This window comes from Manacus vitellinus, unplaced genomic scaffold (genome assembly GCF_001715985.3).
Source record: "Manacus vitellinus isolate BGI_N305 unplaced genomic scaffold, ASM171598v3 scaffold_35_pilon, whole genome shotgun sequence".
Taxonomy (NCBI): Eukaryota; Metazoa; Chordata; class Aves; order Passeriformes; family Pipridae; genus Manacus; species Manacus vitellinus.
In genome coordinates this window covers 2,467,424-2,494,983 of record NW_021940498.1, presented here as the reverse complement: position 1 = coordinate 2,494,983, position 27,560 = coordinate 2,467,424, and the positions used below count along the sequence as shown (strand labels likewise).

Genomic DNA, 27,560 nt, shown 5'->3' with positions numbered 1-27,560 from the left:
CATCTGTTTCCTTTTTTTTTTTCCCCAAGAGTTTTCTTATAACAACCAAAAGGTTCTTTGATTCAGAAAAGGCATATTGCTTGATATTTTAAAAAGAGACTTCATGAGAATTAAAAGTGAAATACAACATGAAAGTGTACATGGGTTTACTTCTCCTTCTGATACTTCAGAAAACTAAACCAAAGATTATGATACAAAAAATATTTAAGTTTTAGTTTTTCAGAAAGAAAATGCCTCTAAATTGTAATCTCCTCCAAACAGATGCTCTGAGCTGTTGTGCTCTATGAACTTTTAAGTAAAGACAGAGCTTTCCCTTTCCTTTAACAACCTGATGGATGCAAGTCAACAGCATGAAGATCTTGTTTCTTTAAAATAAAAACAACAGGAGCGTTAGCAATGAAAACATAGCTTTTATTTATAGCACATTGATAAATGTGACTTAAACTTTCTAGCATGCAAACTCAGCTAACAGTCTGGAGCACCTGAAGATACAAATTTCCATCCCTAGAGTGGCTTAGAGCACACATACCGATGTCTTCAAACTGCAGTGGGACAAAATAATTCAGCTTTTTACCTTTTTTGAGTGAGTTATCAGGTTCATCTCAAGATTGAGAAGGAGGTTCAAGCATACAATTAACTTACAGCTTAAATTAAAGCTTTAGTTTGCTGCTTTGAGGAGGATGCAATCTGGGCCCTGGGCAGTTGCTTCTCTTTTAGCAGAAATGAACACATCAAGTATGAAATTTAACCTGTTCTTATTTTTGCAAAGAAAAATGTGCTTGTGGTAACATGGTATAAATGCCACGTGCAACATAACGTGCTCACAGTTGAAGACTTTATGATCAGAAGAAAGTGGAGAAATAATGTGTAATTTTTTTCTAAATAACATTATTTAAAAGTCCTTTTTCTCTACTCTCATTAACAAGTCAGTCCTTTTTATCACAAACATTAACAGGCCATACTAAATGTAGTTTATGTACTCTATCACCTTGTTTTCTGATGCCCTGTAACTACCTTTTGGTATCTGGGGCTCTGCTGTCTGCTATCTTCTGGCTGTCCTAGTGCAGTAGTTTGAAGGAGAGATGCAACATGCTCTGCCACAGAGCCTTTGCTTTTGGCTTATTGATTAATTTCTTGGCTTCTGGGCTGTGGTGGCTGGGCTTTGACAAGTGCCCAGAATTTAGGAATATTATAAATAAACTCCCGGGGAAGGAAGCAAACAGCTGATTTTATATCTCTTGTCTCCACACCGTTAAAGACACAACTCTCTGTAAAGCACCACACAAACTCTCTCATAACCTAAGACACCTCCTGCTGAGTTCATTTACTAACCTGAGTTTTTTAGCCTCTGAAGAACACATTCCTGATCTGTCATCAATTTCTCACCTGCCTCAAAGGTGATAATTTTTCTTCAAACCCTGACTGCTGGGGTTCATGTGATTGCCCATATCTCTAGGGGCTTTTCTTCAGAAAAATACATGTACCCTTTTTTCAACTGCTTGATGACAGGAAAATATGAAAGAGCAGATGGCAAAGATTCTGAGCAGAAAGAAAAAACAGGAGATGCTGCTCTCTCTGTCATGATCCTGGGGTGGGAATGAATGTAGTCTGCAGCATTTTTGATCGCCCATGAAAACAGATGTCCCAGACAACAGATTGTTGAAATAGATACAGTGAATTAGACAGAGCTGGCAGGTGAAGTGTATGTTGTTTTAAGTGTTAACATTGTTCCTGATGTAGCTGAGTTGGCACTTCATGAGTGCTGGCAAAGCCTAGACTGTGTGTAAGAAAATATCACACTCTCACCCAGAAAATGACCTATTTTGGCCAGGGAGAACAGCCCTGTCTCCATTTGTAAGCTGCACCCTCACTGTGTGCCTTGGTCATTAGCTGTTCCCTGACCACACTGACATGTTCAGGGATGCTTCCAGAGCTGGAAGCAGGGCTTGCTCGGTGTCAGGGATGTTTACCACTAGCAAGATCAGAATAGAAAATGCTGAACAGATGACATACTTTAATTTTCCACTGTTTTGTCTGTATTGTTTAGGTCTCTTCTTTTAAATACAGGAGTCAAATTATAAATGACTCTGCAGTTCCTCTCCACTCAAGTGGAAAATATGTTATTGTCTGTTTTTATGAATCCATTTAAAGCTGCTTACTCTTCAGTAGCTGCCTTCTGACTCTTTGTCCTGCTGTTATCCAGCTTTTTATTGCCCTTCTCCAAGCTCCTTCCACTCCCTTCCTCTCAGACACTGATGGGAAAGGAGGGAAGGGTGACAGAGTGGCAAAGTCAGACTGTTTGGATGATGAAAGTGGCTTCATGCTTGGGACAGGCACACATTTCCAGCCCAGCACGGATGAGAAGGGACCCTGAAGAAGGAAACCCCCGGGGTGGAAGCCCCCAGTGCTGAGACCCCTTTCAAAGGTGGTGCAGTGCCCGGCATCCTCTTACTCGTGAGAGGGGAGGCAGGGAGACTGTCCTGCAGCCAGGCAAAGCAGGGCAGGTGGCTGCTTTCATGGCTGAACCTCTCCTCCTTTCATGCTTTTTTCCCCCTGAGTGGAATTCTCTGGTGTTTCACGGGTGATCTTCTTGGCTGAGCATCCTCCCTGCTCTGCTCCGTAACCCACCAAGGCAGTGAGAAGAAATGGCTTGGGAGAGGGAATGTGGATATATCTCTATATAGACATATACATGGATACACCACCACTCCCCCATATATATTGATATATATGTATATATATGCACATACAGCCCTGGTATGTGGTATTGCATGCATGTTTGTGTGGAAGGGAAAGACAGAGAGAATGTTGCACCCAAGTGAGAGAAAATGGCAACGGGTGAACCAAAAAAGTTTGAGGTGCTCATTTCAACCGAGTAGTAACACTGATTCAGCCAAGTCCTGCAGCTCTGGAAAGTGGCATCCTAGCAGAACCCTATTATATCCCTGTATTGCTTTCAGTGTATTTGTCACTGGCTTATCAATAGTCACTTCAGGAGCAGAATGCTCTGAGGCAACATCTATGCAAAGTAACGGGAAAAAGGCAAACCCAGCGTTGTTGAATTGAAGATGTTTATCAAAAGTTCAGTACAGATTTTTATTTTGATTTTTCCAACTCCACCAACAGTTTGGAATGAAGTGGTGTAGTCTTCTTGAACAAGAAGAAAACCTTCAAATACAAATATTTTGATGCCTTTGTGTTTCGGACTGCAGCTAATACCAGAAGTTCTAAAATACTGCAGCTGTGTGAGCGGTGCTGTATTGTGTGTTTACCTAGAAGTTGTATTTCTTATGAGAAAGATATAGCCTAACTTCATATGACTTGAATTTAAACTTCTGGATGTTTATTCTGCCTTCCGTGTTTTGTTGCTTGCTCATGGGAGACAGTACAGTATATTCCAGAGAACACAAACAGGGCTTTTTTGCCCTTTGACATAGTAATTTGACTTATTTTTCCCTAAATCTATGAAGTCAATTATTCAGATTGAAACTTTCCAGTTGCTCATTATGAAGGAGTGGGAGTTGGCAAAAAATATTCAGAAAATTCATGCTGCTATTTGTGGCGCCTCTTACAAAAGAGAAGGAGAGAGAATTTGTGTATTATTGGTTACTCTGCATGAATGTGAGTTTGTTTTTTCCCTCTGGCAATTTTGATTCCAGAGTCAAAGCTGCCTTCTGGAAAAAGATCTGTATTTTGACTTATACAAAAAAATAGAAGAAAATAATAGAAACAACCTTGCTACCTTCCCTTTCTGCCTTAGCCTCTCTGGCAGTGTTTGCACTCACAATGCCCTGGCAGTGTAGCTCTGAGTCTGGCTCTACAACACAAGATCGTTTAGAGTTGTTTTTTTTCCCTCCAAGCTCCCAGGATGTGCTGAGAGCCAAATTTTTCACCTCCAGCAGCAGAGGTCCACAACATTCTATGCCGAGGCATTTGGTTCTCCCCGCTGAGCTCTCCAGGAATATCCCATTCCGTGGATGAATGTGACAACTCCTGCAAAGACAGCCACGTCTTGAAAGCAAACAAACAACCCCTTGCCACCAACATCTGGCTTAAAAAGAAGTGCTGGTGTGTAAGAAAGTGTCATACACGTATTGCCCTGAGGGTGTCAAAAGGGCTCTCTTTGGAGCCGGAAACATCAAAGGACCAGCAGTCCCTGCTCATGCTGTGTAGTGGGGTTGGCGCTGTGCCTGCCTGGCTGGCTGAAAACCTGTGCAGTCTTTCTCCAGGGTCTGGCACGGAGCACTGGGACGCTGATCTCAGGTGTTACTGCTGCTTCTTGCGCCCGTGGGGTCGCCTGTCTGATTGTTCACTGTGTCTCTCAGGGCACTGCTTGCTTGCTCAGTCTCCTTCGGGTCCCAAGTTTGGGAAAAAGGATGCCTCTGACCCAGATTTAAGATGTCGCCCTGTTTTAGTCAAGCACTTCTTTGTTTTTTGTGAGTTTTTTTATTCCCTCCTGTAAAAAAAAAAAAAAAAAGAGAGAGGTTGAAGAGCCCTGAAATTATTAAGCTGTCTCCTACACTTACTTCATTTTGAGGTAAGAACTTCTATCTCAGTCAGAGCAGCTTTTAGCTGCTTTGAGCAAGTGCTTTCTCAGGCACACCTGGTATTGCCTCTCTGAGCAGAGGAGAGCTTCAGATGTGTGTTTGCTGGGGCGGGTGTGTAGGGGGAGCAGATTTGTATCTGTCGAGGGGAAGCGAAATGTCTCGCTTTGAGGCTACAAAGGGGCTGGGGTGTGTGTGAGGGAGGGACCAGGAACCTTGTTTTGTTGCTGCAGCTCAGGAGTGGAAGGACTCGGTGGGCATGGATGGTGTGGTTGCTGTCAGACCAGCAAGCACGGCCCCCCCACTATTCCCTCAGAGCATGGGAACAGATCTGTGTAAAAAGTGTGTTCAAGCCATTTCATAACCAGGTCTTGGAAACACTGCAATGTCTCCTGGAAATTGGTTGCTTTGAACAAGGAGAAAAAGGTTGAAGAAAAGGAATAGAAAAAAATAAACTTGGCCTTAGTGATATCAATCTGATCCAAGAGACAAGGAGGACGGAGATTTCTGGCAGAAGAAGACAACCTGTGTTGTGGCAATGGGGTACAGGTTGTGCAGTGCTGGAGGGGAGCAAATGCAGGGAGCACGTCCCTCCTCCTGTGTCCTGCCCTTTGGCAGGAGAAACTAAACCAGAAAAATCACAGGTGATCTGCCAGGCAAGCGGCTCCCGAGGAGCTCCCAAAATGGCCTGGCTGGCCTGAGACTGGTTTCATGCAGCATGCAGGGAAAGCTGCTCCCTGTGGGAAACGAGGGGGGGATTTTCTGAGGCTTCACCGGGATGCAGCAGCCGGGTGTCGGAGCAGGAAAACACATTTGGTTTTCAGAGGGTATGGCATCTGATTTGTATGGTCCACACTGAAACACAGATCTGGTCCCTCCTGATCAAAGCACAGTATATCTAGAATACAAAAGACAAGCATAAATCATGTAATATCTATAGTGTCGTACAATGTTTACAGAGAGAAGCATGTAGTTAACAAAACCTGACAAGAGGACAATTAGTGGTCAGGATGGAAAGCTGTAACATAGAATTGAGCCAGTCATGTAGGTGAAAGGAATGTGGTTTTTCTGTCTGCAAAGGATAATAAAGTAGTAATTCTCTACTTAACTATGGTTATAAAGCTATTATTGAAACCAGCCTGGAGAGTGTCTAGTGTGCAATGCCCAGGGGAGCAGCAAGCATAAAAGTGTCCTTGGCTGATGTCAGGACTCCATGTTTTCTGTTCCTCTCTGGACTATCCTGACCAGCACTGAGAACGGCATTAAACTGCAAGTTCAATCACTTTTTTGTGCTTAGAAGTCCTATTTTGTCTAACTTTTTAAAGCACAGAATAATTTTTAAAATAGGACAAGCACTGAACAGTCTGTAGGTAACTATAGAAAATAATTCGATGACATCACTTGGTTTTCTATGATTTTTCACCATTAAGATTGTCTGCATAAAATGCACCTTCTTGGCCTTCTGACAAAAACTCGGGAAGTTTGTGCATCAGTTGTGTGAGTAGGATCATTCTGATTTCAACATATGGTTATCACCTCAGTGCTATAGGTTTTGATTCCCATGTGACCTAATAACGTTATAAAGTATATTTTAAAATAAAGGCAGGCATGGTTTTTCAGAAGCTGCTAGGGTTCTGCTCTTTTGACTTAATTAATGGCTGCATTTGGCACTTGAGGAACTTGAGAAAAACAGCTGTGAGAGTAATGCCAAATTCTCTGTAACATTGCAAGCCGCATGTGGAACTGACTTCTTTCACTTTTACACTTCTGCCCAATAATAAAAATAAAATACCATTCCTGACTGAAAACAATTATATTGAGTTTGCTTTATCAGTTGTAAAGTGAGTAATTATTGAACAAAATGACTATAAATTATTTCCATGAAAATGCTGATGCCATCAGACACCATCGAGCCAGAATAAGCACAAAACATTTCTGTGGAAATTAGTAGAGTCAGTCAGGGTTTCAGGAAGTCAGGAGTTCACATGTTGACCCGCATGTCTTAATAACTTTATTTAGAGCTTTGGTCATTGATTTCAACACTGATGCATAACTTCCTGGATGATAAAATTTAAGCTGTCCATATGCCAGTAGGACTTGGTCTTTCTGAGCCTGCAAAAGGAGAATATGTTCCTGATTAGAAGCGAGTCTGTATGCAAAGAGAGAAATGTACTCCCTTCACTAGTATTGCAGTAATCTGCTAAAATAGATTCAAATGGTAGAGTTTATTTTGGTTTTAAGATATAATTTACTGACGCTTCATAAAAAAATGAAAGTACAACTGACTTAAAAACGTGATTTTTTAAAAATCTTAATGATACAGTTGTACCTTGAATTACAAATTGGTTGTGCATAAATTCTACATTGGGTTATTGTGCAGATAGCATAATCAGCTGCATAATTTAATCTCTTAAAAGCTGCAGAAACACTGATCTCTGAGCAGCCTGTCTAGAGGGTATTTCTATGTTGTAGTCAGGTGAGAATTTTAAGTGAAGCAGACTGTTCAGTGTGATACTTTATTTAGTTTTACCCAGGTTATAAATAGCACCATAAAACTGTCATCCAATTTCTCCTTCTGAGGAGTACATAATAGTTTTGCATAGATTTGCTAAGCATTATAATACTGCTGGAAATGTGGTAGGGAAAAGAAAAGAAATACTGCTTCCTTGTTGGTGAACTGTGTCTTAAAACCATGGGGTTTGGATCATCAGTTGTTAGCATGGTAATAAAATAACTGAACAGACACTTTCTCTGTCCCTGCTGGTCAGACTTTTTCTCTTTTGGGACTTTAACTATTCTGATCATAAACTCATGAGACTGAGATATGTAAGTGGAGGAGGACAGGGCTTTTAGCAGGGAAATTTGGTTTGTGAGGGCTTAGGCAATAATTTGGCAAAATAAAATTATCTAAGGTCTACGCAGTTTTATTATTTCTCTGTTTAAATTTTATTCTTTTTTTTTCCAGCATATGAAATTAAATTTATCTTTTTAATTTAAAAAATGTTTGCTCTATAGCTCTACCTACATCTCTGTGTATGTATTTAATTAGATAAAAACCCACTATGTGACAGCCTTCTAGAAATTTCAGGTGACTGCATGGAATCTGTTAGGTAATTAATTTTTTTGTCATGTCCAAGCAGAACATTGACTGACAGGACAAACATACTGTGAATTTTCATCCGTCGTGTTTTGTGAATCAGTTTTACATTCTCAGCAGTATCTAGTAGAGCAGGTTACAAAGCCAAAATTCTCTTGCTTAATGCACATGGTCTTTTCCCTTAGACCTTTGTGTTTTGTGCATGTCCTGTGCCCTTCTTCAGAGAAAATGTTTGGAGAGTTAAGTAGATATATTTGGTCCTGTGCAATGAGCTGAACCATCTGGTCCTTCCCGACTTTTTTGCCCTGTAGTAAATCATTCTAATGTAGCTCTTGCAATGGACTTGGAGTAAACCATTGCTAATTTTCGTTGATAAAATAAAAATGCAACTTTGGGATGTATTTCTAGAAAAATAATGCTGTTTAAATTGAAGGGTTGGGAGGCAACTGATTTTTTTGCTGACCCGTGGTGTGTAGGCACCTGAAAATGAATTGCAGGAGAACAAACTGACAAGTTACTCTAAAAGCAGGGTTAGAATACAATGAATCTAAAGAGTAATGAAAAGTTTTATTTTCCAGAAAAAAATACTGTAGCATCATACTCACCAAACTTCAGTTTGTCACAGTATTAGAAAAACACATTTGCATCTACCTTTTAATTATTGACTATCACTCCCTGTTTCTTGTGCGTCCTTGAAGGCGGATGTGTGTCTGGGGCTAAACCTATTCTTACTAAAGGGACTGTGCTCTCTTCTCTTGAAATCAATGGTGTGGAGAATGAATTCACCCCACTACTAAATCTGGTCTTTAGTAGGAAGAGAACCAGGACATTTATTTACACTCACTTGTGTTTATTCCTCTGTTTGGATGCGATAAACCTCAATATAACCCTCTTGAGTGCTGTCAGTTTGAATAGCTCTACTTTTTTTGCCTGTAAAAAACGGGGCAACTTCTCCCAACAGCTTTCAAGGAGGTAGATTGAAATAATTAATGCACATCTGATGGCTAATTTTATGGGATGACACTTTGCTTAATGGGATTAATTCCAGGCTTGCATATACATGAAACTCCTGGAGGCACAAATGAGGCACCCTGAAGTAATATTTGTCCCTAGTACCTTCCCTCCTCCCCTTTATCATATTAGGAATACACACAAAGTCCAGATGTGAATGAATTATGGATTAATCAAAGCTAATCTCAGAAAAGTATTTGTGTTGAGGGAGGACAGTGTTTTGCTCTATACAAGCCCATGGGCAGCCCAGCTTTTGTGTTACGTGTTTTTAGGGAGTACAAAACACAATAAATGGTTCTGTGGCGAGAAGAAATTGTAACAGATAGAAGAAAGATTTTTCATAGAGAGTACACAGCAAGAATAAATGAAATGCTAAGGATCCTTTTCACATTTAGGAGAAAATTTATTTTCTGTGGGCATTTGATCACTCGGCAATTTTTCACACAATCCAACAGTTCTGTGACTGCGCTTTCCAACACTGTGCTTTGAATAAAGCTTACCTAAGCTCCCACTGCTATGAAAAATGGAACTCATATAAATTTCCTTTGCATTCTAACTCCATCTCAGCCACACATAGAAAGAAAACAAACACAGTTTCCACGCAGCCTTTTTATCTCCCTGCACATCTCAGAGGCTTCCCGATACGGCTTTTTGTGGGGAGAGAGGGGGTGTTTAAAGTAAACATAATTTCAGAATTTTCATCCATTTTAGAAGCAGCATTAAATACCTTAAAAGGAACATGTTTTATGAGATTGACAAGCAATTCGATGAGTGCAGGGATGGTGCAGTGCATGATGCTACACTTACAAAGTTAGTCTGAGTGAGAAAAATCAGAGACAACATAATACACCATCTTAAGTGGCTGCTTCAGGTAGGTGCTCTAAAACTTGAAGATATGAACAGAATTGTTCTCTAAACTATATCTGGTAAGTGGCTGGGAGCTACTTGTCTACATTAAGATGTGAAGAATAAATACAAGGAATTCTGAATCCTCTGAAATAGCTATGACATTCCTCCAGGGAAACAAAACTAAACTAAATCCAGTCATAAGCAACAAAGTGGGACTTCTGTGTGCACAGTTTCTGGAGAATAATTTAATGAAAAATGCAGAAGAAAAAACAACAGGATAAAATTAGTGCTGTGGATGAAATTAGTTTAAATCATTTGTGATAGCCCATGAGTTTCCAAGTTTCCAGTAGTATTGTATACTACATATACTGTGTATATATTGATCACTGGAATTAACTTGTTAAATTTTAATATTAGTTGCATGCAGTGTAAATATGAGTAAATCAGAATTGTTTCGTCTCAGTTGCAAACACTGACATAGGATGGTTTGAACTCATATTGCAAATATACAGGAAATTTTCTTCCTGTTGAGAGATTGGGGTCTTTTTTCTTGTTTGGTTTTTTTTTTTTTGTTTGGTTTTTTTTTTTCCCACAAGTCTGACTCCATGGAGAAACAATTAAGAAGGTACTAGCTTCTAGAATCTGAGGTTTTGAGAGCACTTTGATACTTTTGACAGTTAACAGGTGAAATAAAGGTATTGCATAAAGTCATCAATGATAAGGAAATTCTTTCCTCCTATTTCCCCCACCCCACACAGGAATGTATTGCTTTTTAACAACCTTTAATTTAGTCAAAATCTATATATACACCCTTCCTATTTGCCATTTCCTACCTATGTATGAGAAGGTATGTTTCAGAATATAGCTTTTTTGTCCCCCTGCCTTATCCTGTAATGTCATCTGAGATGGTTTTCTAAAACTGAGTGTAAACCCTCCGGTGGCTTGTAATAAAATGCAGTGATGGAGGTGTGCCAGACACAGTTTTATCACTTGACAGAGGAGCACAGGCCTCAGTAGTGAGGTGTTAATGGGGACAAATAAAGCCATGTCCCTGTGCCCCACTTGCAGGTCCATGATCGAAGCCTGTTCTCTTTAGCGGTGTTTTACTCTGCTGTAAAATTTTAGCTGTGTAACTGCTACATGCTGTGAAAATGTGAACGCTCCCAAACCAGAGGAAGAACATTTTGGAGGTGGAAGAAGCAATTCTTTCTTTTCCCAAGTGGAAATCATGAGTTAGAGTTAAACTCGTGGAGTTAGAGTTTGTTCTGAGACCCTTCGCCGAAGGACTCCGTCGAGGACCCAGAGAAGGTTTGTTGTGATATTCCCATTTTGTGATAGGTCGCCCATCGGGGCCTGTGAAATGCTCCGTGTTCAGAGTGGAATATTCCCCCAAATTCTTACCATTGTGGCCAAGCTTTGGTGAGCAACGCTGCAAACAGAATATGCAGGGAATCAATACCAAACCAAACCCTTAACCAACCTTTCTCTTCCCTCAGTACGTAACTGCTGTTGCACAGGGTTTTTTTTTTTGTCTGTGCATCTTCTACCAGAGGCACGACATGACATGCACAGCTCTCCACTAAGTGGGTCAGCAGCAGGGTTCTGCTCCTAAACCTCTGCCTCCCTGATGTGTGTAGCTACTACAAGGTTTAGAGCCCCAGCCGTTGGGGTCGGTATAACCTCCTTCCTGCTTCATAACCTGAGGCTGCCACTGCCTCTGTAGATGATTTAACTATTTCTCTACTCGACACCCAGCTTCACTAATAATTTCTTCACCCTCAGAAGCCCTCTTGCAAGTGGGTGTCTGTGCAGGGACTGCAACAGAAACACCTTGAGGCTTTGCAGGTCTTAGGACAGGCAGCTCCCACTTGTCCTGCTGGATGAACTGATGTAAATCTTGCAGCCTTTCCATAGCTTTTCATGTGTCTGTCTTCCTTAAGATTCAGTCAAGATATTTATCTGCTGAAAAACATTAGATGAGGAATAGGTTGCAATCCTCGGATGACACTGGTTTCGAAAAATGTTCCTATAAGGCTTAACCTAAAAAAGAGGATGGCTTTCAGCATTGGGGTTTGGTGCCCTTTCTGACTCTGGCTCTTTTGGCACCAGTTAGATTTGGTGCTATCAGCAAGTTTAGGTGGGAATTGATCCTGGAGAAAGGAAAGGAAAGCTGGTTCCATTCCAGGAGGGTTAGCTGTCATGAGTGTACAGTCATGGCTTTCACCATCCATCAGGGATAGTTCCTGTAATTGTCCCAGCTTTGGTCCATGTTGGCTGCAAGGGAAGGAATTGCTCATGGGCTGACTTTTCCCTGTAAATAGCCTTGTAGCTGCAATTCTCCCTCCAGCACTCCAGCACCTCCACCCTTAGCTTGCATTGTTGTGATGGATATTTTACCTTTCTCCTCTGCCTGCAGTGAATCAAGGGAGTGGCAATTCAGCTCAATCTGAGACAAAACAGCCCTGTTAAGGCTCTTGTTGGGTTTGTGCATCTCTACACTTAGTTTGACAAGAGCTGTGAAATCAAAGTAGTCCCTCCCTTCACTGACACTGAGACAAGAAGAAAACACACTGATACGTCTGGCAGACTCGGAATATTTTGTGCAGGGATATTTCTACTACTTTACTACCCATTAGAAAGCCAATTAGAAAGCCATTTCCCCCCAATAATGATAGACAGCATAAGCTTAATGACTTTTGGAAGTCTGAAACTGGGATGAAAGGGTGTGGGGTTGCCTTATAAATCTCCTGGTCGGGAATTGTTCTTCACTTTATCAGTGTATTTGATTACTGGGGCCATTGGCAGTGAGGTAGCTGCAAGCTGTTTAGCATAACCCTATTTTCCACTGCTTTCTGTAAAAGTCTGACTTAAAAGTGCTAATAGAAAGTGCTTAGACAAACGTCTGCCACTGCCTGTGAAGTGCTCACTGAACAGAGAAACACATCTGATTGTGATCAACAGCATCTCATGTCCGACTTAGTGTCTCTTCAGCCTTGCAGCGTGTAGTCTCTCTGGGATTCCCAGTGAGATCTGTGGGCTGAATTGTTCTAAGTAGTCCTCCATCACATGCATTGGGTTGTAGAAGCTAAACATGAAAAGGCCACCCGGTAGTAAATCAGTCTGGGGTGAGTTACTGCTGTGAGACACACTTGGCAGGGGAAGGGAAGGGCTAAGTTGACCTAGAAACAACCATTTGAATAATAACTCTTGCCTTTTTGTACACTTAACACCAGACTGGATTAGACAACAGAAAATTTACAGCAGGGAACACCTTTTGTATTAACTAGATTAAACTTTTGCTATCCCTGATGAAGATGGGTTTGTAAAAGCACATGTGTCTGATCTAACACCCCTCCAAAAGCTGACAGAGCTGCACAGGTGGCATCTGTCACCCAAGTTTGGTGATATCCAGGTCCTGCAGTCGCCCTGCACATGGTTTGCTGTCTCTAGGAGGCAACAGCAGGTTTGCTTCAGGAAAGCCCTCTGCACCAAGTTCTTGCTAAACTGAGAAGTGAAAGCAGTTGCTTATTCTGAGAATGACTGACTGTTTTGATGAAGGAAGGAGTCCCCTTCCAGAGATGAGCAAGGCACTCCCCTCCTTTCTGTTTCTGAGGAGGCTCTGGAAGGATTTGGAGGGTAAAAAATTGCCTTATTTAATTATATACTCAAAGTTAATCTTCTTCATCTTCAGGTTCAAAAGGTAGATCATTTATTGTTGTTTTCTGCACACATTGATTCCTCTTCCCACAAATCAAACAGCTGTTGGAGATATACCTGTCTTGTTCCTGTTACAGTACCCCAGACTTTATTTATTGGAGTCTTTATTCCATGATGTGCTAGAAAACCATAGAATCATAGAATAGTTTCGGTTGGAAGGGACCGTAAAGATCACCTAGTTCTAACCACCCTGCCACAGGCAGGGACACCAATATTTGGTCCTTTGTGGCATTATAATATTTTCCTTTTTTTAAATCTGTTTCTTCCCAAATAAACCAGAAGGAAACTTGGATTATTTAAATTTTGTAGTAGCACCTCCCCAAAAGGGATCCTAGTAGGAGTATGAAGGGCTCACAAGAATCCTAAAGCATCTTAACTTGACTTTCCATAGCGCTAACATTCATTGGTGTAAAAAAGTGGAAGCTAATGACCCAGAACATAAAAAAATGTCATCATTCAGGCTGCCTGACATCTGGTATTGTAACCTGATTCCCAATCATATCAGCAGCTTCCTCCTTGGATTTAAATCTGAGGACAACAAACGCTAATTCTGAATTTCATGGGCACGAGCTCTGCTTTGGGCCACGTTGTGTTTCATAAATATGTGATGGGGTATTGATGACGAATACAAGAGTTTTCCTCAGCACTAAAGGAACTGGTGGCGAGGGGAAAAAAACCCCAAAACCTCTCCAGCAGTGTAAATAGTTTTTAGCTTTTTTTTGAAAAAGCAAGTGGCTGGACATTTTTTCAGGCAGCAAGTTCAATGCCATTTTGCTGTGGTGGAGTTGTTGTATCTTCCTGCTGCATTTCCTTGGGTGTCTTGGTTTTGCAGATATGGTAGTGGAGAAGTTTTAAGCTCAAAGTCTTATTTGACCCTGTAATCTTAATATAATTTAATGATCAGCAGAACTATCTTTTGTCCCTGCATGAAGTGAGGAGCCTCCTGACTCCACACACTGGGTTTGATGCAAGGGACACCTTTCCATTCACTTATTTCTCATGACTATCACGGACATCAGAGCTGTTAATACACCATGCCTGGTGTAATCCAGGTTTTTTCTTCCCTCAGTTGTTTTTGCTCAGATTTTTCCATCAGTGTGCCCAAACAATGGTGGAGGAGCCTCTTCCTTCCGCGAGTGAAGGAGGATTTGGCCTCTGCTTCTCCAGTCTTGGAGTGTCCCAGTTTTGTTTGTTATTTATATCTACAAGTAAAAAACCATAGAAATATATAAATAAACCCCAGGATAGCTACATTCCTTATGAACAGGATTATCTTCCAAATTTTAGATGTCTAACTTTCAGACATTTGGGCTGGGCTGTCTGATGGTGGCATCAGAGAAATGCTGCCTGCTTTGCCCTGGCATGTAGCTGTGGGAGCTCTTGGTTGTTGGGAGAAGGCACTGCAGGATCTGCCTTTGAATGAAACCACAGCTGCATCAATAAATTTCTTGTGCTGGGATTGGTTTTCACGGGCTTTACTGAGAAACTCAGTTTTGGGGAAGATAAAACGCTTCATTTATAGCCATGTTACTGAATTTTGGTAACCCCTAAAAGTAAAACTCTTAAATGAATCACTTAATGAGGGCCATGGGAGAGAGAAAATTTTATGGTGGACAGATTTAATCTGGATTTACAAGTAGCTCAGCTTTTACGGTCTGTATTTCTTAAACTATTACCAGGAACCATGGTCTAACTCAATCCAGATGCGCACTAAAAACGTCAGAAGAGGAAAATCCTATTAAAAAGGAATGTGCTGGCATGTTTCAAGGGTCCAGGCCATGTTTCAGTGATTCACTTCGGGGTGAACCCCACGCACTGAGCCAGCAGTGAGGGGCAGCTTTGGTGTGCAGCCTCCCTGCCTGCACGTGGAGGAGCAGCGTGGATGTGCCTGGATGGGGGTGTTGGGACTCCCCAGCTCTGTCCCGGTCTGGAGCAGGGGGCTGCCGGCAGTGCAGGCAGGCAGCAGGTGGGCAGGTGGCTGGAGACAAACCCAGGGCCACGTGCAGGAAGGCTGTTGCTGGGCCTGAGCTGGGGGGCTGAAGCTGCTCTCTGAAACCACAGCGCCGGGCGAGCTGCCACCGAGGGCTCTCGAGGCGAGCGCCCGCAGCACGGCCTCCCTCCCCGGCCCCAGGGCTTCCTCTCCTTCGGCTCATAGGGCTGCTGCTGGGGTCTTGCTGGAGGGTTTTTTCTTACCTTCTTGTCAGCAGCACTCGGTCTGAATGACCTTTTCTTTTCTCCCCACCCCGCTGTACTTTAAAAAGTAGAAGGCCGCAGAGAGTTGTTGCAGAGGTGCTGGCAGAGCTGCTTTAGAGGTGTGAGTATGGAGCAGGATGAGGGAGATGCCAGCCTGGGGTCCAGATATGTGAGTGCAGGGACCTAAAGTGGCAGCAGAGAGTGCCTGGGCACAGGGGAGAGCAGGGTTACATTGCTGGGTGGGAGCAGAGAAGAGGAGGGGAGCAGAAGTCCAAGCTTTGGAAGGAGGAAATGTTGGGAAGAAACTTCTCAGCAGCAGAAGCACAGCTCGTGAAGGAATTCCAGATGTACTGGCAGGCAATTGGGATTGAGAAGGGCTGGCAACCTGGTCATGAAATGCAGCTCCACTTATTGACTCCATCTCCTTTCCTGCCATCTCATCTGCCACGGCTCTGCATATCCCTACGCAGGCTGTGTCAGCTCTCTGTACAAAGCTTTCCAGAGCTTCTCCTGCACAGACTCCTAAAAAAAAAAAAAAAAAAGTAATTACCAAATGCTGTAAGTTTAAGTTGCATAAGTTTATTTCTGTTTGTCCTTAACATCCACATGGTCTCCCAGGTCTCCCAGTAAATGTCATCCCTGCCATGTAACAGGCACTATAACTGTGCAGCTCCTTGCAGAGGAGCACGTGGCGAGCAAGAGTAAATGCAACCTTTCTAATCATTTTTCCTTCCCCCTTGACCAAGTGACCTCATCTTTGAGCCCTTGTGTGTTTGTTCACCTGGGAATCAACTTGTGCCTCTGCTGCTTTCAGATATCAGGAGACAGAGATGCTGTTTGACTGAGATACTTTTAAGCAGTAATTTGTCATCATTTCCCATGCAAGGTTCCCATTCCTTTCCAGCCTGTGACCTGACACAAGCCCTGCTCTGTGCCTATATTTAGACATCTTGCTTTAAAACCCTTCTGCATTTCACCGGACTGCTGAAATTTGGACTGGTAAAACACTGATATGTTACTATTGGAAAGATGCTGTGCAACTTCCAGTAGGCACTGGGTAATCTGTGAGGTTAAAAAAGTGAAATGTTTATGATTTGTGCTTTGCTCTGTGTGAGGCATCTGAGTGTGACTGCTCCCTCCAGCCTGGCAGGTTTGGCTCTGCCCAGCTCCAATCCCTTGCAGTGCTGCAGCCTTGGCCTCAGCCCCTCAAGCCACGGCTTAGGGCTGATGAGAGACAGAACATACATTTTGGTGGTGCCTAAGAGACCTGTTTGTGCATGTTGTGCAAATACTGGATAAGCAGTAACCTCTCCTCTAGCTATTTAAAAACCCAAACTGGTCCTGTTTACATGAATGGATGTTCACTGCTTTAACTGCTACTTGTTCACTATGCTTCCTATCTCTCTTAGACCTTTGTTTCAACAGGCTTTGTATCTTCTGTCTTTTTCTCTCTCACTTTCTACTCCAGAAACCTGTTTCAAAGTTTATTGTTTAGAAAGTGCTCTGTACTTTTCTTTCTTCTTTTTTTTTTCTTTTTCTTTTAAAGAATGCAGAAGTTAAACATATTAAGGAAAGAAATGACACGAACTAACAGATAGGGCGAGGGGAAGTAGCTTCAAGTTGTGCCAGGGAAGATTCAGGTTGGATATTAGGAAAAATTTCTTCACTGAAAGGGTGGTTAAGCATTGGAACAGGTTCCCAAGGGAGGAGGAACCATCCCTGGAAGTGTTCTGGACACATCCAGCTCAAGGCCAGGGAACACTGGGCAGACTGCTGCACTATGGAAAAGCAGCTGAATTACTGCTAGAAACAAATTGCCTCTGGGTGCTGCAGAGCTGTATTCCCTAATGCTGAATTTTACCTACCAAGTCAAATGCAATTCAGACTGATTTTATGTCGAACCAACTCTGGTGTAAAATATTGCCCTGTGAAGAAAAACTCTGGGAAGTTCACCTCAGCTTGTTTGTTGGTTTAACATACAATGTTGGGCAAATAACTTAATCTCTCTGTCTTTATTTGTCCCATGTATGTGAAATTCTATAATCCTGAAGAAATTGTTTACAAAGTGCTACGAACTATATTTTTTAAATAATAGAAAAAGAGGTGGGGAGAAGAGAAACCATCTAGGAATTTAATCCTATTTCCATGGATTTGTTTAAAAAAAATGAATGTGAACTCCTAGTTAATACAAGCAAACTTGAGCAGTGCAACAGGCCACCACCACTAACTATATCTCTGCTAAGGAGACTTTCCTCGTGGTGGTGTGTGTGTGTGACACCTGAATGTCACCTGTAAATTCCCTCTAAAGGAGCCATCAGGGTGACCCGAAGGGCTGGGGAGAAATCCCAGCCTGTGGAATGGAGCACTGGAGTAACTCAGCACTGGGTAGTTCAACTACCCTCCATCACCTGTGGTTAATAAGAATTGCCACGCTTTGTTCACCTTAGGAAGGAGATGAATCACACCTGTTCTTTTCAATTTATCTTCATCAAAGGGCTTCACAGGCTATTGATCATTTTTGTCTTTCTCTTTTTAACTCCCTTGAATTTTTTGCAAAAAGCACGACTCAGATTAATTACTAAGTAATTTTATTTTTTTTTTTAATAACAGCTTTTCCTTTTGGGGACGGACCCTGAGCTGCATATTGGATCTATAGTTAGTTAGGCTTTGATTTTTTTAACTATACTTTGTGAATTTGCTACGTGTTTACAAACTGATACAGGGGCAGTTTCATCAGTTTTAGCTGCTAAAACCCAACAGTGTTACTGTTTTGACATATAAATATATGCAACATGGACGAGTAAATGAACATCAAGATCTCAATTAGGGTAGTAGGAGATCTAAATAAAGCAGAGTAGTGATTTCAGCCTGAGTCTCCCACTGAATACAATAGTGTCAATCTCTCTTTACATTTAACACAAACCTTTTTTCCTAAGAAGCTCTTCCCTAAAACTTTTTTCCAAACAGATGTGTTTTCTCACACACACTCAAGAGTTAGTTGATAAAGGAATCCCCAAGCAGTAATGAATCCCTGCAGGAGATTCTTTTCAGAAATACAAAAGAAACCAGAAAATAGATGCTCTGTGTGAGGCTTTCTTGCAGTAACTGCAGTGTTAGCAATCCTTGGTCTAACTCACCCTGTTTAGAGAGAGGGTTGGACTTCCCGTGGTCCTTTTCTACCTGATTAATCCCGGGATTCTTATATTCTGAATTCCATCTCCTTTGCAAAGGGACATTTGCCCTCATATTGGTTACTTTTTCAAGTAGAGCTATGCAGCACTACCACATTTATGCCTTCAAGCACCCAGTGGTACCAACGGCCTTGTTTGTTGATGTATCTGATGTTTTTGTACAGATGCTACATCGGTTCTTGGACTGACAGATCCCAGACTCTGCTACTTACTGGATGGATTCCTCTTCCTCTACGCAGTCGTCATGACAGCGCTGTTTGTGAAAGCCAAGGTCAGTCTGACCAAACACAGATGGCTCTGCTGGTGCAAACTAGTTGGGCTGGTCTGGAAAGTGGGAGTGGAGAGCAAGCAAGTCTCTTAGAATGAGACATTTTTATTATTTTATTTTCTCTCTCCCTTTTTTTTTTTGTTTTGGTTTTTTGTTTGTTTGTTTTGATTTGGTTTTTGTTTGTTTGTTTGTTTGTTTGTTTTTAACTTGAGCAACCTGGGGAAAGCTCTTTCCAAAGGTTCATGAACGGAGAGGAAGAGTATATGAGAGTGTTTTGATGCTACAGTTATAGATGCCATCAGAGGTTCTGGATATTGTTCTTGGAAATGCCTGATCAAGTGCGATGTGGATATTTTCTGCTGCTTTGTCACTGAAAAGGGATATACAGAAAGTTCAGGATAGATGACAAGCTTGTGAAGGATGTATTAAAATGTCTCAATAATTCAGACATCTTTGATAGTATGAGCATGATGATGCAGATGATATAACCCAAACAACCACGGGAGAGGAGTTTGTAATTGCCACAAACACGATTCTACGCCCGAATGTAAACACAGCTAGAGAATTACTTTTAATAAAAATTTAACACGTGATAATAACTCAAGAAGGCTAAAGCAACACAGAATGTAGTTGGATGGGTTTTTAAAAAAAGACTAGAACACAGAGTAGCTGCTCTCAGTGACCTAAAACTGCCCCTTTTTACCATAAATAGTGTGAGCAGCTGAACCAGAGTAGCTACAGAAGGGAAATCCTTTACCCACTAGTTAGTCACCACTCATGCCACTGCGGTGGCACCACAGGTGCTGCTCCTGAGGGGAGCACAGCAGAACACCAGGAACTTTGCAGGCAGCACTTTTGCTGGAGGACTTGGGTGCCGGGAGCGCTTATGCTCGGCAGCAACCCCAGATACCCAATTTTCCTTAACACAGGCTGCAGCCATGATTTTATAGCCTGGGGGAGCTACTTTTGATGGCACAGGACCGTGGCAGGAACAGAATGGAGATACAAAATCTGAGGGGGGGAGTGCAGGGAACAAACCCAGGTGTCTTGAGCTGCGAACTGGTGTTATGTGCAAGTAAAATGACTTGACTGCTGAGAGCAACCTGGTGTGGGGATAAAAGTGCCAGTGCAGCAGTGGCTTGTACTGCCTGTAGCCCCATCAGTGCCATAGGGTTGCCCTGTTTCTGATGAGAGTAACTTGTAGGAGAGAGGGAATGAAAGGACTGAAGGGAGCCACTGTCTCTCTGCTCATGGTTTGGTCTCTCTTCCAGCTTAGACAGGCCTCTGAACCACAGCTGAGACCAGGCCAGGATGACACATACAATGTAAGTAACTGCTGGTCTTCGTTTCTAAATCTGTTACCCAGATAGACCTTTTTGGGCACTTATAAAATAGTGAGTTGCCTGTAGGTTAGAAAAACTTTGGATGATCCAGTTAAAGAGTAGGCTATACAAGAAGAAAGATAAAACCTCACAGGGGTAGTTTCTACTGTCACCAATCTGGCCAGATGGTAGATGGTTATTTGGGCTGTATGTTCCTGACTTGAAAGAGGACAGAGCTAAGATCCTGCCTGTCTTTCCTAATTAAATTGCTCACTCATGGCAGCATTAAACTCTAGCTAGTTTTGCTATGTCTAGTTGTCTTTTGATTTTAATTTTTTTTTTCTCAGGCTTTTGGCCATAGCCACATCCTGCTGAGAGTTCTGTTTAACTGTGTAATGTATGAACACCAATGCAATATTTTTCAGTTTAAGTGTAGCCTGTCACCTTTTGAGTAGCACTCTGTCAGCTGTGTTATGCTGACTTGAAATCCCTCCTTTGCCCTGCTCTAAGGTAACCGTTCCCAGCTGAGAATTGTGTTGGCCATAAAATTCCTGCAGCTTCTTGATGAAGATTTAGATGAACTGCTCTGCAAGAAAAACAAAGCTCAGGGATCTTCACTCTCCAGTGGCAGAGAAAGCAGGAAAGTCAGTCCCTCCTCCTCACAATCTCTGATTTTCAACTCATTTTTACTTAAGAAAGGTTCTTGATGCAGCAGCTTGTAGTTTTGTGCTGCACAGACCACTGTTTGTCATTTCCATTGCTTAGTTGTAGATATTTTTGTTGACAGTTGCAATAAGGAGTAAAATTAATTTCTAGCTCAGTTACAGTACTTGTGAACCAAGCTGGGTTCCCTTTCTTTCCTGTGTTAAGTCGAGATCTATTACCTCGTTATCACGTCCACGATAACGAGCTTCTTGCTTTCTTGTTTCAGAAGCTGACTCGTGGGCACCGAGACGACTACGACGTTCTGGGGGCGAAGCGAGGTGCAGACCCTGAGCTGGGCGGGAGACACCAGGTAACCTCCGCCCACACGTGCCCCTTCTTCCCTCTAATCTGGTGCCTTCCATCTCGCGTGTAACCGCGGCTCAGACGCGCAGGCACAAGTGCCTTCCTGGAGAGGGAACGACACGATCCGCGTCGTAACTGGGGAGTTGGCAGCGCGGGGGGAGAGGAGCAAACCTCCCCCTGCCCTTTGGTCTCTGCCCCCCCCCGGCACTTTGCTGAGAGCTTTTGCAGCCAGCCGGGGTAGGAAGTGACACCCAGCCCGGGGCGGATGCGGAGCAGGCGAGGCAGCAGTGGGTGTTCCACCGGAGCTCGCTGCATGTGCTGCTGCCAAACAAGCGCCCACAAAGTGGAGCAGTGGCCCAAACAATCGTTTCTGCTGCAGAGCCCGTCACTTTCAAAGGAAAAGGGAGGGAAAAACCTCCTGCATCAGCGTGTAAGGGCTTGCCCGCAGGTGACAGCGGCAGGGACTGAGCAGAGAAGAACTAAGTTTTACCAATTATTAAAAGGAAATCAGTTTTCCAGAGAACAAGTTGCCCGAAGAGAGCCTTGTGGGGGGAGTACAAGATGAGCTGTGATGGGCAGGGCAAGTCCACAGAGCCGTGGCTGTGCCATGGAGCAAATGCACAGGCACGTACAAAGTGGAGGGGGATGCTGGTGGTGCAGCTTGTGGGCAACATTCTTCTTTTGTTTTACAGCAGAGAAGAAAGAATCCCCAGGAAACTGTCTACAGTGTGAGTAGAGAGCGCTGGAGGGGTGGCTGGAAAAGGGAGTTTCTGTTTCATGGGAAACCTTTTCCCCCTCTACCCAGTTTCAGCTTTGGTTCAAATTTAACAGCTGCTTTCAAAGACTTCTCCTCTTACACAACAAATCCCCCCCAAGCCTTTTTTTTTTTTTTTTGGCTAGAAAATTTCTGCTCTCTTCTCTGTGATAAGAGAAAAACACTGACTGTCTGGGGAGATGTGGAAAAGAATTTGGATCACGACACCTGCTTATCCCTTCATGGTAGCCATTAGTGACTAACGAAGCTTTATCCCATGTCATCAGTGCTGCAGTATTTTATGTGCTTGTTCTCCAGCCTCTGTGACTGCTCTCTGGCAAAGGCCAAGTGCCAGTGCATCTAAGAGTGGCTGCTTAGGAACCTCTTAGGAAGCTCTTTAATTGATTTGACTTTAGCTAGATGTGGTGGTCTGTGCTCCAAAGGGTTGATACATTAATGTTAATGACCATGTCTTAACTCGGGTCTTTCTGGGTGTTCTTGCTGAGAAATGAGCTCGTTTCCAAGGCTGGCCTCCATCATTATTGAGTCAAACACTAATCACAGCTGGTTTGTAAGTGTTTGGGAACTGCTTCCCCAGATGGAGGAAGAAAGGAAGAGATCCTTTTTCTTAATCTTCACCCTGCAGTGTTAAGAATTCCCTTTTCTCTGGGCCTGAGGCTCATGGTCGGGTTTGTCTCCTGAACAAATGCTGCTTAAAGCTTTACTTTGGGGAGCTTTGGTTGTAGTGTCTGGCACTCATTTAGATAAATGACTTGGCTGAGAGCAGAGATATATTCAGGTGTTTGGAGATGAGGTGGTATTGATATGCTACACAGATTTCATCACATACAGCATCTATTTACATGCACATCAGACAAGTTGCACTGCTATCCCTTCTTCTCTGGAACAGACTGAAGTTTTGAAGGCAAAGCAGCCCCAGAAACAGAAGCTTGGAGTGTGGTCACCCAGGGGCTGGCTTGGCTTTTCTAGAAACAAGCTGACTCTTTCCCCCTCTCTGCTTGCAGGCACTGCAGAAGGACAAGATGGGTGAGGCATACAGTGAAATCGGAATGAAGGGAGAGGTGAGTTTTACTTTCCTTTCTGGTGAAATTTTTCCCAGTATGAAAAATCCTTCATTGCTACTCCCTTACGGAGCAGCCCCTTGCATGAGGCAGTGTCCTTGTTGCACAGCATTTACAGGCACAGCTGGGAGCTGTTTCCTGTAGTAACCAGTTCAGTGCAGCAGCAGGACAGACACGTAGCTCTGGTCTTAGAGAAGCCAGAAACCCAGGTGGAGATCAGGCAGCTTTGTCCCACTGGCATTACAAACACCAGGCGCCCTGGATAACGTCAGCAGAAAACATTCCAACTTTTGGACAGAAAACTCTGCTGGCTGCCCTGGCTGAGCGGGCAGAGGGCCTGAGATGGGTGAGGAGTAGCTGAAGGAGTGTCTGTTGTCAAGTGCTGCAATGTCTGTGGCCCAGCAACTCACAGCAGCTGAGCAGGTTCCTCCAGAGCAATTTGGAGCTGGAGGTTCACCGTTCCCCCCCCATGGGCTGCGGAGCCTGGATGGCATTACAGGCACAGGAAACCATGTGTGAGCTCCTCCTTGGGCCTGCCTTCAGATAAGGAATGGGGGACACATTCTCATTCCCCCAGCTCCCCTGCTCCCCTCTCAAACATTTAGGAAGGTACACACCAGTCGTATCTCCAGCTACAGCAAATGGACAAACTGCTCTGTGCACAAACTGCTGGGGGAGGGGAGCTTGTGTTGAAAACAAACCATCTGGGGACACTTGTTTATGGCAACATGAAAAATTGCTCTGACCTACAGAGGTTCTATATTATGTCAAAATGTCATATATATATATATATAACCTTTCATTTCCTCCTGAAACATGAAAAAAGGGGCATTTAAAAGCAAAGTTTAGTGCTGAGAAATGCTGAAGTAACACTGACATTTAATCCCCTCCCCTTTTATGTTCTGATGCCCCTTTGCCATAGTCAAGCTCTGTTCATGAGCTATTGGTCTATAAAGTTGCACTGTGTTTTTATGAATGTTTCTGTTCCTGGAGGGATGAGAACACCAAAACCCCTGTCCCATTCTAGATATATGATCATTTAAGAGGTTGCTGCAATTGTAACTGTAGCAGGCACTACTCCTTGCCACATGTTTTTGATAGTCTAATACTAAATAGTCAGTGTCTACAGGAATGCCTCCAAATCTCTATACATCCAATTAATCAAAGGAATAGCAGCACTGTAACAGTATGACAGGAAAATATGTCAGCAAACCAAAATAATTTCCTTTTACTTCCAATCCTATTATCTCCTTCAGAGCCCTTGCAGCATGTCTGGGCTGGTCCAGACTTAGCAGGTGTTTTCCCTTTTGTGAAGAGCAGGTCCAGGCCAAGCACAGCTGTCAACCCTCAGTACAGGACAGGGGAAGTCAGGGGGTTCTTTATTTTTGCATGATAAGGAAAAACGCCCATTAATCTGTGCTTGTTTTTCTTTCCCAAAGCAGCAGAGGCGGCGAGGCAAAGGCAATGAAGGTGTCTACCAGGTAGGCAACACGTCCAGCAGCTGCTCCCCTCATCTGTCTTCATGGGTTAATTGTAGCCTGTGGTTACATATCCAACTGCACTGTCAGTGGGATGTGATGGAACAGAGCTTTCAAAGCATCTTTCTGAGGGCAGTTACTGAGATTCAGGGCGAAGACCACACTGATGGCACTTTGATAAGTGGCTGCACATTCCAGATACACCTCCTGCCCTGGTAGGAACCATTTCCATGGCCCTACATCTTGGAGAAGCACGTTTTGACTGTGGCAGACGATGCAGAGTTCTGCCTCCAAACTGTTTATTGCTTAAATGGAAACCTTCAGGTTGCCAAGCAGCTGTTGTAACTCAAGGCATCAGTGGTTCAGGGCCCCTCACTATAGCACAGAGCACAGGCTGCTCAGCACCTCCAGTCCCTTGGTGCACTGGGGGGGTTCAGTGTTGCACACACCTGACAAAGGACAAGGAGTCCCTCAGTGAGGCCTTAGCTGGGTCACCATGTATAACTGTTCCAAAATGCATTTTACTTTCTGTAGAAGCCTGTACATTGCCACTGACGCCTCAAAATGACAAAAATACAATGCATATAAAAAAGTTCTTCAGGTTGCAGCACATGCCAGGGAGCTTTCCTGTAACATGGTGATTCTGTAGCTAAAGGCACCTTTCTTCAAGCCCAGCTCTACTGAGATATCACAGGAGCCTGATAAGCAGCACCAACCTCCCAGTGTTCTCAGTACACCACTAAATATTCATAGCAGGGAAGTGAAGGGTAGCTGGAAGTTTTACAAGCAGGCACCAGGTGTCTCACTAGATCCTCTCTGTTGGAAGCCCCAGTTCTCTCTGCTCTGGAAGGCTCCTGGGCTGACCTGCAACTCTGCTACATCTTCTACTGCCTTGCTCTTGGAGCAGCTGTTCCCATGGCTGCCACAGGGATCTGTAACACACAGGTCACAGCTGACTCACCAGAGCAGGCTGGCAGGCAAAGGATTCCTGGAGTGGCAGGAGGGACCATGAGGGGATGCTTCCCGGGGTTCACAGCCATCTGAAGCTCTGCTGCCAACTTACTTACCTAGAGCTGCATCTGACTTCCTTTCCAAATCAAAGAGAAGCCCAGAGAACAAAGTTCATGATTTGATGTCTTCATTTTGTTACCCTACTTCACTCTAGCATCAGTTAGGTCTTAATAATATGCGAATAAAATGCACTCTAAAGATCTTCATAACCAGTTAGGATGAGCTCCTGTAGTCATATGTTCATAAGAGTTATTCAAAATGTACCTTGCCTTTAGGCAAGTGATAGGTAGCTATTGGCACTGTACAAAATCTGTGGAATCACTCATTTTCTCTGCAGGGGAAAAAAAAATTAGAATTATGCTACGGAGCCCCTGCTGCCCTGTGGCTGGCCAGTCAGCACTGAGGCAAATTTTAGGGAGAACTCGTCTCTCACCTGTTTTTCTCTTTTTTAGGGACTCAGTGCAGCCACCAAGGACACTTACGATGCTCTTCAAATGCAGGCTTTGCCCCCCCGCTAAGTGGGAGCCACAGAGGGGATGGGCAAGAAGGAGAGATGCCCACAGGCTCTGGGGGGGAGAGGAGGAGAAGCCTTTTTCATCCCACACAAGCACTGTGTGTTTTCTCCGTGCAATAACCTGCTTTGGTTGGTGCACAGAGGGAGCGTGTCTGGAGTTGTCCAGTCCCTTCTCCCTTTCCTCCTGAATCATGCAACTGCAAGCTTTTGCTATTAAAATGTACATATCTGTAAAGTTGTTTCCAGTAATAGTGGTTATTAGGCTGATTTTCTTTTTTTTTTTTTTTGGTAAGGTTTGTGTTGTGGGACCAGACCACACCTTCTAACAAACACAGCTGTTTTCACAGCTCTTCCTTGCCTTGCAGGGGTATCACGACATGTAACTATTGTTTCATTCATTTAAACAACTTGTAAAGATAGGGCTGTAGTTATTTCCTGTGGTATTTATCTTAAGACTGACACTTTTTGCTTTTAATTTGCCTTTAAAAAACTGCTTCAGTTTTTAAAAAACTGCTCCAAATTACTTTTTTTCCCCTTTAATTGTAAAAAGTCACGTGATGTTAGTGCAGTGCAGGACAGAGGCTGACTGGCAACATTTCAACATGAAGAAATGAGCACCGAGCTCCCAGAAAAGATCAAGCAATGGCACTGCCACTCAGCCAGCACTTGGAGCTAAATATGAGCCAGGTAATCTGCATGAGAGACTTCTCAAAAGGCAGATGATGATGCCCCTGTTACAATGAAAACAAGGAGAATGGACTCCCATATATCACTTCTGGGCAACAGAAACTGTATAAAAGCCAACGTAAATCCAGTTTCCAAACCAGTCTATCATCAGGTTACCTCTAAAAGATACAGGTGTGATTCCAAAGAGGTTCTAGGTCAATAATGCAATGTGCTTTTGATGAATTAATAAAGGCAGTGGCAGCCCTGTGTGTGCAGGGAACAGCTGTGAGAAGGGCCTGAGCTCGTGACCTGCCACGTTCAGCCCGGCTGAACCGACCTGCACCCAGCAGCATCGTCTCCCAGGGAGGCTGAAGAGGACAATATTCCAACAGGAGCTTCTAAACACATCCTGAGCAGTGGGATGGGGTTTTGGTAAAATGCCCCAAGTCCAGTTATAAGAGGGGCACTCACCTCCTGCTGCTGCAGCCTCAGTTTTGCCTGTGACTTAAAAGGCTGCACAATGACACCTGCAAGAACTCAGCAAGGACAAAAACAGCCCAGCAAAACAAACCCTGTTTTACCTCGGGTCAGGAGCTGACCAGCTCATTCTGTCAGTCTTACAGAAGAAGCAGAGCTAAAGCAAGACTGTGGGAACAAAAGTTCTGCCCGGATGAAGTCATGTCTTCTTTTCAGGGACTGGGTGGGTTAGCAGCAGAAAAACTTGTTGAAGTTGCTGCTATGCAAGCGACAAGGTTGTTTTACATCTTCAGCTGTAAAACTGTACCTGCAGTAGGTGCTTGTAGCTTTTAAAGAATATTTCCAATAAATTAGAGCAAAAAAAAAAAGTAAACTGAG

General features: G+C 43.3%; 1 protein-coding gene across 2 annotated transcripts in view; it reads left to right on the top strand.

Moving 5' to 3' along the window:
- Positions 1 to 26,297, top strand: part of CD247 (CD247 molecule) — a 49,781-nt gene extending 23,484 nt beyond the window's left edge. Inside the window, exons 2-8 of one of the 2 annotated variants that reach the window (XM_018077061.1) lie at positions 18,767 to 18,873; positions 20,142 to 20,195; positions 21,124 to 21,207; positions 21,893 to 21,928; positions 22,980 to 23,036; positions 24,479 to 24,517; positions 25,978 to 26,297. In XM_018077061.1, coding sequence (XP_017932550.1) covers positions 18,767 to 18,873; positions 20,142 to 20,195; positions 21,124 to 21,207; positions 21,893 to 21,928; positions 22,980 to 23,036; positions 24,479 to 24,517; positions 25,978 to 26,043 — 443 coding nt within the window. In that variant the 3' untranslated portion in view covers positions 26,044 to 26,297. Of the gene's footprint in view, positions 1 to 18,766; positions 18,874 to 20,141; positions 20,196 to 21,123; positions 21,208 to 21,892; positions 21,929 to 22,979; positions 23,037 to 24,475; positions 24,518 to 25,977 lie in introns of both variants that reach the window. The other variant, XM_008927697.2, reaches the window with a different exon arrangement.
- The last annotated feature ends 1,263 nt before the right edge of the window (positions 26,298 to 27,560 follow it).